This window comes from Phyllobates terribilis, unplaced genomic scaffold (genome assembly GCF_046119375.1).
Source record: "Phyllobates terribilis strain yellow unplaced genomic scaffold, ASM4611937v1 Scaffold_5__5_contigs__length_657084704, whole genome shotgun sequence".
Lineage (NCBI taxonomy): Eukaryota > Metazoa > Chordata > Amphibia > Anura > Dendrobatidae > Phyllobates > Phyllobates terribilis.
This window is the reverse complement of record NW_027362765.1, coordinates 291,103,048-291,115,542: the sequence shown is the minus strand read 5'-3', so window position 1 is coordinate 291,115,542 and position 12,495 is coordinate 291,103,048. Positions and strand designations below refer to the sequence as shown.

At 40.9% G+C, this 12,495-nt stretch overlaps 1 protein-coding gene across 1 annotated transcript in view; it reads right to left on the bottom strand.

Annotated features, from left to right (window-relative positions):
* LOC141271543 (uncharacterized) overlaps positions 1-12,495 on the bottom strand; it is a 67,455-nt gene that overhangs the window by 32,644 nt on the left and 22,316 nt on the right. Inside the window, exon 11 of the mRNA XM_073681597.1 lies at positions 8,902-9,757. Within this exon, the coding sequence (XP_073537698.1) occupies positions 8,902-9,757 (856 nt within the window). The remainder of the gene's footprint in view (positions 1-8,901; positions 9,758-12,495) is intronic.

Genomic DNA, 12,495 nt, shown 5'->3' with positions numbered 1-12,495 from the left:
CGCTGAGGGAACGGAGGACAGGTGAGAAGAATCTTTTTTTTTTTTCTGTCATGTCTATGTGAAATACAGCACAGGGGACCTGTGCGCAGTATGGAGGGGACGACCTGTGCTCAGTATGGGGGGGACCTGGGCGCAGTATGGAGGGGACGACCTGTGCTCAGTATGGGGGGGGGACCTGTGCGCAGTATGGGAACCTGTGCGCAGTATGGGTGGGGAGGGGACCTGTGCGCAGTATGGGGGAGGGGACCTGTGCGCCGTATGGGGGGGGCGACGACCTGTGCGCAGTATAGGGACCTGTGCGCAGTATGGGTGGGGTGGGGCCTGTGCGCAGTGCGGGGAGGGGGAACCTGTGTGCAGTATAGGGAGGGGACCTGTGCGCAGTATGGGAGGGGGGACCTGTGCACAGTATGGGGGGGACCTGTGCGCAGTATGGGCGGGGTGTACCTGTGCGCAGTACGGGGAGGGGGAACGTGTGCGCATTATGGGGGGGACACCTGTGCGCAGTATGGGGGGGGGGGGGACACCTGTGCGCAGTATGGGGTGGGAAACACCTGTGCGCAGTATGGGGTGGGAAACACCTGTGCGCAGTATGGGGTGGGAAACACCTATGCGCAGTATGGGGGAGGGTGGGGGAAAACCTGTGCGCAGTATGGGGGGGAGAGAACCTGTGCGCAGTATATGGGGGGGGGGGGTGACCTATGCGCAGTATGGGGGGGGGAACCTGTGTGCAGTATATGGGGGGGTGACCTGTGCGTAGTATGGGGGGGTGGACCTGTATGGGGACATGTGCGCAGGATGGGGGACATGTCTGCAATATGGGGACCTAGATGGGGGACATGTCTGCAATATGGGGACCTGGATGGGGGACGTGTCTGCAATATGGGGACCTGGATGAGGGACATGTCTGCAATATGGGGACCTGGATGGGGGACATGTCTGCAATATGGGGACCTGGATGGGGGACATGTCTGCAATATGGGGACCTGGATGGGGGACATGTCTGCAATATGGGGACCTGGATGGGGGACATGTCTGCAATATGGGGACCTGGATGGGGGACATGTCTGCAATATGGGGAGCTGGATGGGGGACATGTCTGCAATATGGGGAGCTGGATGGGGGACATGTCTGCAATATGGAGACCTGGATGGGGGACATGTCTGCAATATGGAGACCTGGATGGGGGACATGTCTGCAATATGGGGACCTGGATGGGGGACATCTATTAGTGTTCATTTACAAACACATGAACCTAGTGGCACACATTAGCAGTAAAAATATAACTACTTGTAGCCTGGAGTCAACTAACTGACCACAGGCATCACATTACTGCCTTGAAGTCAACTTAAGAAATCCAAAAAACCTGCATAGCATTTGTATTAGGTTAGATTCACAGTAATACAGTGCTCTCCACCGAGCACTATAATGCAGTTTCTGTTGGAATTCCTAAAAACTGACTCATGCAGGAAGAAAAGACTTCCTGTTTATAGATGGAGAAAGGCAAAATGAGCAATTGTAAGTACACAGTGCTATATATAATATGATGATTGCAATATATTAAGAGGAGAAAAACTTTGATGGAAGTGTTCCTTTAATGGCTACATTAAAGGTCTGTCTGTGTTTTCGTTGAAATACAGTTTTTAGGAATTCCAACAGAAACTGCATTATAGTGCTCGTTGGAGAGCACTGTATTACTGTGAATCTAACCTAATACAAATGCTATGCAGGTTTCCACATATGAGTTTAGAAAAATTCAGCTAGTCTGTTTCTACTCACGTGATTGTCATGGCGGTAACTCATATGCCTTCTTAACGCCGCCTTACTCACCATGGTCACCTCGCAGCTTCTCTTAATGTCAGGCCGACTTGCTGAGCTTGTCTTCTGCAGCACTCCTCAGCACTGCTGCGGCATCTGTTTCCACATGGCTATAGGAGGGTGTCCAGATCCTGCAGGAATTTTACACTGCTTTATCCTGCAGAGTTTGGATTCCCCAGCCAATCACCAACCAGCAGGTGCTATATCAGGCAGCGCCGCCCTCCACACCTTTGTCTGAGCTTAGCTTCCAGTTGCTGTTAGCATCTAGTTCCTGGCAAGGTGTTTTTTTGTTTATCCCTCCCGTTACAAGAGGCTTCTCTTCTCATCTTGTTTGTTCTCTCTGCTCCTGATGTCTGCTACATATCCTGAAGCTGTGGTGCCTGCCCCAACCTTGGACTGTGTGACTACACTTTAGTCTCGCTCCTCTGTACCTCGCATACCAGCTCTGACCCATGTGTCAGCTTCTGCAGTCCTAGATACTGCCCTGGAGTGGTACCTAGTGTCTACTGGCAGCCCAGCCTATCCTCACCATCAGGGCCTCTAGCGAAGACACAGTAGACAACACCCACCAGCGTTACAGTGATGTCAAAGAGCTAATGGAAAAGAAAATAATTAACTGGGTAGAAGGGCAAAATGACCAATTGTACACAATGCCATATAATATGATGACTGCACTATACTAAGAAGATAAACATTTTGATGAGAGTGCTTCTTTAACTAGAATGAGACAGATGGGGTCAAAGTCCAGCCTATGTTCAGGCAGTCTTTTACAGACAAAAACCAGGAAATAGTCATATCAGTAATTGTATATCCAGGAGTCCATCATGACAACACACCAGGAGGTTATCCTTCTCTTCCGTAGAAGGGACAGGAACACGCGGAAGGTTAACTTGCCCCTCCAACCTGCAGTGCTTTTCCAAGAACACCAGGATGGATGCAACATATTTATTGAAAAATATCCATATATGTTGGATTCATAAAAAAAAACAAACAGGAGAGGGAATGTAGGACTAATTCCCATTATTCAGGACATCCCTCCTGACAGCACATTAGGAGCAATACCAAGTGAGAAACTATTAGGGTCCCTCCGCCCTGGTTGAATGGGCCTTCATGTTTAAAGGCAGATCATTCCCTTCTACGATGTAAGATTTAAGGATTGTAAATTTTAACCATCTTGCCAAAGAAGAGTTGGAAGCCTTTTTTGCCCTTGTTTTTCGCACTTAGGTGGATGAACAGGTTAGAAACCAGGTGCAAGGATTATGTAGTCTCCATGTACTAAAGAACTGCCCTTCTATACAGGGAATAAAAATAGGCTTTGTGATGGTTTTTAGGTTTCTCACAAAAGGTAGGTAGAATCTCTTGATTCCTATGAAATGTCAATACTACCTTTGGCAGGAATGATGATGATTTTAAGGTAAGGGTCTCTGCTGGAGAAAGCATGTATTTCTCCAATTCGTCTTCAATTCTTATAGCCACTGGGAAGGCTGTTATGAAATATAGAAACTTTAGCTTTCTGTAGAATCCAGTGGTTCGAATGGGAGCTGGCATAGATTATTTAGGACTAGGTTAAAATCCAAAAAAGGATCAAGATCTTCAAAGTGGGCCTAAGCCTGCTGGTAGCTTTTAGGAACCTTATTACCCAGGTGTGATTTGGTAAGGGGTAGTCAAAGAAGGAACTCAAGGCAGATATTTGGACTTTCAATGTACTAAGTCTAGGAACCATATTAAGCCTTACTGGAGAAAATCTAAAATTTCCAGAAGGTTTGGAAGGAAAGAATCAGGAACATTCCCTCCACACCATAAGCAAAACCTTCTCCAGATCTTCTTGTATGTAGCTGAAGTAAAATCTTTTCTACTATTTTGAATGATAAAAATTACTGGTTTTGATAGGTCATGAGAACTCAAAATTTCCACTTCAGGAGCAAGGCTAATAATTTGAGGTTTCCCACCTATATTCTTGTGTTAAAGTAGTTCCTAGTCAAAGAGAGTAGTCTTAAAAAGGAAAACTAGCTCCTTTTCCACAAGTAAAGGACAAACATGATGACTTTGGCTGAGCTTCCCTGGATCTTTCTTAGAATGGCTTGGATTGGAGGAATTGTTGAAAAGGTGTAAGCTAAGACCATGTCCAAGTTTTAAGAAAGTAGGTCTATTGCGGTAGTATTGTCTGCTGGCTCTAAGGAAAAACATTCTTACACCTTTGCGTTTTCCCTGGAAGCAAAAAGGTCTGAGGTCCCAATGCTGACTTAACTGGTAAAATACCTCTCTCTCTAATGACCATTGTGCTGGATCTAATATTTTCCAGCTAAGGAAATCTGCAGTGCGACTTTTTGATCCTTTCAGGTGTATGGCTGAAATAGAAAAGACTGACTTCTCTGCCAAGCTGATGATATCTTGATCACCCCTGATGGCGGAGAAATGATTTTGCAGTTTTATTTTCTGATAGAACTCTAACATGTTGAATTTGAAGGTACATGCGACTTCTCTGCAGTGTTTCTCAGCGCTCTGTAATTTGAGGACAGTCGCAGTATTGAGGCTGACCAAGTTCCCTGGAGGTATTGTCTTTACATCTGTGCATCCCAACTCCCAACCTTTAAGAATGGCATCTGTAGTCATTATAACGTACAGTGAGCAACGCCAATGTCTTACTTTCTGTAAGTTTGTAGGCAATATCCAACAGTTTAGAGATTTCTTCACCACGTGTGAAAGCGACATTTTTGTGTCTAGTACTTTTTCCAAGGAGGTAAGGATTAGATGCTATAGAATGTTGGTGTGAAACTGGCTCCACCACACACTCTGAATACGAAGTCATCTGATCTAAAATCTTCATGGCTTCTCTTAGTGTGCATTCTTTATTCCTTCAAAATAAATGTATTTTGTCTATGATCTCTTTTTGTTTCTGTGATCGAAGGATACCTAAACAAGATTTGATTTCTCCCAGTTTACTATCCATCCTAAACCGTCCAGCTACCAGATAGTCATGGAAAGCTGAGAGTGGAGTTCCTGCGTAGAGTACACAATCAATTAAAAGTTGTCCAGGTACAACAGTATCTGGATGTTTTTATTTCTTAGGAATGCCATGATTTCCACAATGATCTTGGTAAGGATTCGAAAAGCAAACTAAAGAGAAAGCATTGAAAATGAAAATCCCAAATCTTTGAGTTGCTTTTTTAATGATATTTTATTGACAGGACATGTGAACAGTAACACGATAGTATGCGTCTCTTAGTTCTAATGTGCACATTACATTTTGATTTATCATAGGAACTGTTGTCCTAATTGACTCCATTTTGAAGTATTTTAAGCTTATAATTGGCCGAAAGTTCAGTTGGGTTTCTCTATGAGAAATAGCCTGGAGTAAGGGCCCCTGTACTGATGAGAGTGTGAGATTCGAATGATTGCTTCTAGTTGCATTAGTCTTCCTACATCTTCCAGAAGATTTAGGTGAAAGAAGCTGGGAATAGTATGGGAAAATTATATTTTGTAGCCTTCTTTTATAGTCTGATGAACCCACAAATTGAGTTACCTCTTCCCACGCGTGGTAAAAAGTAGTAGTCTGTTACTTACTCTTCAGGTGTCATTCCTTCCTGTAAAAGCTTGTCTGTAGTCTCTGTAAAAAAAATACTTTTCTTCTGCCACTGAGGGTGTAACTATTTCTTCTTCCTCAACAAAGTAGGATAAGATTTTGCTTTCTTTCCCTGAACTGGAGTCTAACTCCCTTCTAGGGATGGGAAGTAGGAGATGAAGTTTGAGGAGGAATAAGACTACCAGTGTATTTAATTTCTCTAATGATTGTTCTCATTTCAGCCATAAAGAAAGACTGTTCATTAATGAGCTTAGTACAGCAGTCAGGACATAGCAGCTTCTTGTATGATTTCGAGAGCTTACTATTACAGATGGCACATTTATTAAATTTCTCTTTAATAGTATAAGTCATCTTCTGGGCAGAATCTTTATTTCCTTAAAAGAAATATAGAAACAACTATAGCAATTGAACGTAACTAGATAACCCCTCCAGAACACTCACTTGACCCGAGATAACCACCATGGCAAGCTCTTAACAGCCTGGATTTTGCCCGTCCACAATGGCTCACCACAGTAACTAACGAACAACAGAACAGCAGATGGAAAATTGGAATATATAGGTATTCCTAAACTAGACTCTGTCCAATTGTTAATACTTTTCCGACGCATCCACTTCCTGTGTCATCCATAAATCCACCTTTTGGAGTCCTGCTACGGTTCACATACAACCTGAATACCGCCTTACCAGAAGAACAATTAGTGTTTCACACTGGAATTCACGCCTTGGAACTAGAGGATTCTCTTCCTCAGAATTGGAAGTGGATGTGCGTCCCATTCTGGAACCCAATTCTGAAGCCAAACTTGGCACACTCCCACGGGGAAGACAGTCTGGAGCAGATTTCGTGAGTAAGGATTCAAGAGCCCCTTTCGGATGGAAGCGGATACCCTGGGAGAAAAATTAGATTCCAGAATCCACTGGTTGTTGTAGTTGAAGGACCTCGATCTCTAGATGTCAGATTTGGTCTTTTTCAAGGAGGAAGTGAAGGAGAAACCGCCGATCACCTCAGTCCATTAGGAAAAGGGTAAGTTTTTTAAAACTAAGAGAACCTCTGTTGTGACTGTCCTAAGTTGGGACAGGAAAAACAATGGAGGGTGGAAGTGAAGGGGGCATTTTAACCTGTTGTGTGCGGTGTCCTTTCAGGAGAGATTCTGGAAATTTGGTTTGACACACTCTCATTCACGTATCCCATCAGAATACAATTTTTCAGGGGATCAAAGAAAGCCCTAACATTGTGCTCAGCTGAGAGCACTTTATTAATGGTAACCTAGCCTTATTGGAACACTTCTACTTATAGTCAGTGTTAACCAATGATAAGTCTAAATACTAAAGGAAAATTACCAAAAGATTAAGTTCCTTAATAAGTTTTAAATAAGTTTAATGTTTCTGGTGACTACATGAACAATTCCTTTGCCTGTAAAACTTCCTCTCCTTGTATTTAGGCAGACTAATAAATTACAGGAGTAAATTGTCTTTTTATCAACCAATCATTAAGTCGTCTTTTATTTTCTAACACATGTAGTATGGGAAAAAAATTAAAACAACTTTGTATTGCTAATAGTCTGATTTTGAGTTACTAGATCACAGGGATCAGAAGTGCGATATGTGCCTGCAATATATTATGTTTGGTAACTATTTATAAATGGCTGTACATAATTGTCATGTTGAGTTACTCTTTGTATATTGTCTTATGTGCGCTATATTGATTGTTTATTTGTCTTCATACCTCATTTTATGTGCAGAATATTCATTGTTTAAATCTTGTTCTGGTTAGATAGGGTAGGACACAGCCCTATTGTGGGCTAGATGACAAACATATTTATAGCCTTGGGGCTTTATTTGTTTTTAAACTTTTGGATTACTTACATTTTCAATACATTTTTTTTGTATCAAGGCTCAGAAGTATTGTCACAAGGAAGGATTTTCACAATCAGTAGCTTGTTCACTCCAGAGGACTAATTTCATACATGCATCATATAGATGACAAAGTGTTATTCCCCCCAAAAAATCACATTATAAGTGATTACTTGCTGATTGCTGGACGTTTGACAGCTATGGCACTAGCTGAAAGCTTCACTCGGCAGTTCCATAGACAATAAATGTACTGAAGCACCACATGAGCATCTTTGCTCCATTCAGAACAAGTCTGCAGAGCCCCCAATCTTGAAATTACAGGGGGCCCCAGTGGATGGACCTCCAAAAATCAGTAAGTTATGCCTTATCTCATGGATAAAGGATAACTTGTCTTTTTGTGAATAACCCTTTAATTTAATTTCAATGGGTCCTGTGTAATAAGCACATGAAGAACAATTTTTTTCAATAAAAACTAATTGGGAGAAAGATTTCCAGAATTGTAACTCCCAAAATGATCAAGTCTAAGCAAATCTGCTCGGTAAAATACATTCATCATATATCTTTTGGTATTTCTCCTTTAATATTTAGTAAACATAGCCTTAATAAACACATTAAATATCTGTCTATCTAAATATAAATTATATAAAAATACATGAGAGACATATTGTTGAACAAACATTTAAAGGGAATCTGTCAGCAGGTTTTTACTATGTCATCTGAGAGCAGCATGATGTAGGCAAAGAGAAGCTGAATCCAACGATGTATCACTTAGTTTACTGGGTGCTGCGGTTCTGACGCAATCTGAGCTTTTAGATTTAATATGAAGCAGAGCTGAGAAAGCTAACCCCGCCCACACCAGCAGGGCTGTGGAGTCGGAATCGGTATAAAATGGACCGACTCCAACTCCTAAAATATATAATAAATTGGGTACAGTAGTTCAATGCAGTCTGTGGTGAATATTTTTTCATAAGAATTTGGGAAAGTTCTGAAATGTCCTATAAATGTCTGTCCTATTCCTGATCTAAGGGTCTAGACTTTTAGCTGAGATGAATCTGTGCTACAGTAAATGTATCTCTTAAACATGAGCCATGTATGAGGGAGTCGGGAGTTGGTGTCATGGAAATTGAGGAGTCGGAGTTGGAGAAGGAGGTTTGGCTTACCGACTCCACAGCCCTGCACACCAGGCTCTGTATATAAAATGTGCATAGACCCCAAGCTGCTTATCAGAGGAGGGGGCGGATTCGGACCAGGAGGCAGGAGCTGCTTTGTCCAGCAATGATAAGCTCCTGGTGCTAAAACAATCATTGCAAGTAAACAAAACCACAGAGCTTGATAAGAGAAGCATCACTGAAATCTGTATTTAAATCCCTACAGCATGCTGTCTTTAGATTACATAGCAAAAACCTGCTGACAAATTGCCTTTGACAATCATTTTCAACACAGTATGCTATATATCTTGCATGGGATGAGATTGAATGGAATTAACACAATACAGTTTTATAAGTGGTGCCCCAAAAAACAAAAGGGGGCAAGAGCAAATTGCATATTCATATGACATAATAGCTTTTTTTAATGAGAAACATCACATTAAACTTTTGGGTTTTTTCCTACCTCCATATTAACAGTTCTTGTGAAGACCATATACTTATTGCAAATGATGGGACAAGAACCCATCAGTAGGAAGCTGGAAAACCTGCTCTTCAGTGTGAATGCTCTGATGTTTAACAAGATCCGATTTGTCGATAAAACATTTTCCACAATCCTGACATTGAAACGGCCTCTCCCCTGTGTGAATTCTCTGATGTTCAATAAGATGAGATTTCTGGGAAAAGAACTTTCCACACTCTGAGCATGAAAACAATCTTTCATCTCTGTGAGTTCTCTGATGTCTTTCGAGGTTTCCTTTAACTGTGAAACATCTTCCACATTCTGAACATGAAAATGGCTTCTCCCCTGTGTGACTTCTCTTGTGTTGAATTAAATTGGATTTCTTGCTAAAACATTTTCCACATTGTAAACATGAAAACGGCTTCTTTCCCGTATGAGTTCTCTGATGCTCAACAAGATGCGATTTCCTTGAAAAACATTTATCGCAATCGACACATGGAAATGGCTTCTCGCCAGTGTGAACTCTCTGGTGTTGTACAAGATGCGATTTATGAGTATAGGTTTTACTGCATTCGTTACATGAAAATTTGCGCTTTTTCTTTTTAATTTCTTCATGTGTAATAGTTGTTCCCTGTGTACCACAACTGGAACAAGAGAACGAAGAGAACCTTCCACATTGGCAACATGGAAGAATTTCAACCCCTTTATGACTTTTACTTTTTCTGATACGTTTATCAGGAGGTTCCTCATAATTAGATGGATGGGAAGACAGATTTCGACTGGAAAGTCCTGGATGTAGGTTGGGGTTAAATACTTTTTTTCCTGTAAAATCTTGTATAATATAAGCATCTTCTGCTTCCGAATCTGGAACTAAAACTTTTCTGCCAGAGATTCTTTCTTCTGGAAATAAAAGGAATTATTTTTAAGTTATAGATATTATTTTATAAAATTCCTATTAGGTCTATTTGTAGGTAATACTATTTTTTCCACTATTCTACAGATTCACCAACTATCGATAACATTAAAACCCCTGCCTTAATATTGCATAAGTATCCCTCATTCCACCAAAACAGCTTTGACCCATTGAGATCTGGCCTATATAAGACCTTTAATGTGTCCTATGGTATCTGGCACCAAAATGTTCTTGGGGCATCAGTAGATCAGATTATTTTCTATAGCACATTTGCTGATTTGGGTTGAGATCTGGGAAATTTGGAGGTCAAGTCTCCATCTTGTAACACGCCTCAAGTCACTCCTGAATCATTTTTTCAGTATGGCAGGGTACATGATCCTGCTAGAAATGCAAATGTCATTATAAAATTCCATTGCCATAACATTATGTACTTGGGCTACAAAAAAGTTTAGATAGGTGTTACATGTCAAAGCAATATTCACATGAATACCAAGCCAAAATTTCCTAGGAAAACTTTGTGCAGAGTATTAAACTGTCATAGCCAGCTTGTACTCTTTCTAAATCGCATATTGGTGCCATCTCTTCACAAGGCACATGAGGCATACACACTCGACCAGCCACATGGTGTAAAAAAAAATGAAAAATGTACCAGACTGGGCTATGGTTTTCCATTGTTTATGACCCAGTTTTGATATTTATGTGCCTATTTGCAGGTGATTTCCACAGTGGACAGTGGTCTGCATGGGCTATATGACCATTCTGTGACTACAACGTCCCACCTTTCTAGGACAATCAGCAATAGATTTTTGGAAATTTGTGTCACAATAGCTTTTCTCTGGGATTGGACACGATAGCCTTCACCAACCATGTTCGACAATGCAAAAGTTGTATGTTCACAGCTTATCCTTCCTTTGACCATTTTTAGTGGGTACTAACCACCTAACACCTCACAAGACTACCTGTTTTGAAAATGTTCTCACCCAGTTGTCAAACTGGCACTTGTTAATTTCACTCAGTTGGTTAGGCGTGCCCATTTTTCCAACATGTAAAACTTCAAGAACTGTTCACTTGCTACCCTAGACCTCATTCAGATGTCTGTGAATCACGTACCGGACTGTATTGGTTCTAGTTAAATATATGTTGGAGGCCCTGCTGGAGTCTTTACCACAGATTTAGTCACATTTTGCAGACAAAAAATTGCAATGCTTTTTAACCATAGATATCTCAATGGAACGCCATGGATACTACACAGCAGATGTGAAAAAAGCTTTAGTCTTAACTATGGCAGAAATATTTCCATTTTTACAAGAGACATGCCTAATATGACACACCAGTTGTGATCCATCATGATCAGGTGTGATCTGTTTGATGGGTCTATATTTTCTCCATTGACCTATAATAGGGACAGGCATTAGGGTTCTTTTTTATAAAACACAATACAGCATACCATGTTTTTCTGATTTTCAAAAAGCAAATATAGCTGTAAATATATAAACTTAAGATGAAAAAAAAAAGTTATATTTATTTTTTACATACTAAAGCAGTAAACTCCACCACGTTCCAAATTATTATGCAAATGCTATTTTCTCTGATTTTCCTAAATAGTCGATGCAAATGAGTCAGTATAATATTCAAATCATCAACTGTTAAGAGTGTAAATCAAATTTTATGGGACAAACCTCCCAATAATATCAGTATTTTAAAGAATTAAAAATGGTCATTTGTTGAATTTGCAGCATTAAGAGGTCACATTTACTGAAACAAAAAGCTTTTTTAATCAAAAAATCTTAACAGGCGAAGTTACATGTTAACATATGACCTCTTTTTTATATCAACTTCACAATTCTTGCATTCATTGAACTTGTGAGTTTCTGCTTGAATTTCTTTGCAGGATGTCAGAATAGCCTCCTAGAGCTGCTGTTTTCATGTGAACTGTCTCCCATCCTCATAGATCTTTTTCTTAAGGATACTCCAAAAGATTCTTCAATAGGGTTGAGGTCAGGGGAGGATGGTGGTCACACCATGATTTTCTCTCTTTTTATGCCCATGGCAGCCAATGACTTAGACATATTCTATGCATCATGAGATGGAGCATTGTCAGGCATGAAGAAGCTTGTGCTACGGATGGCACGGTTCTTCTTTTTGTACCATGGAACAAAGTGGTCAGTCAGAAATTCTATATACTTTGCCAAGGTCATTTTAACACCCTTGTTGGGACATGGCCATCCACCAACCGGCCACTACGCCATCCATCTGCACAATCCAGGGTTGCACGACACCCATCAATAAACAACACTGTTTTAAAATTAGTCTTCATATATGTCTGGGCCCACTGCAACTGGTTCTGCTTGTGAGCAATGTTTAGGGTGGCCAAACAGTCGGTTTATACACAACTGTAAGCCTCTGGAGGAACCTACACATTGAGGTTTGCGGGAGTCCAGACGCACCAGCAGCTTCAAATTCCTGTTTGCTGCTTTGTAATGATGTTTTAGCAGCTGCTCTTTTAATCCAATGAATTTGTCTGGCAGAAACGTTCCACATTATGCCTTTATCTGCACAAACCCATCTATGCTCTATATCAGCCACAAATCTCTTCACAGTACGATGATCACGACTACGTTTTCGTGAAGTATCTAATATTTTCATACGTTGTCCAAGGCATTGCACTATTTGACACTGTTTGGCAGCAGAGAGATCCTTTTACTTTCCCATATTGTTTAAAACC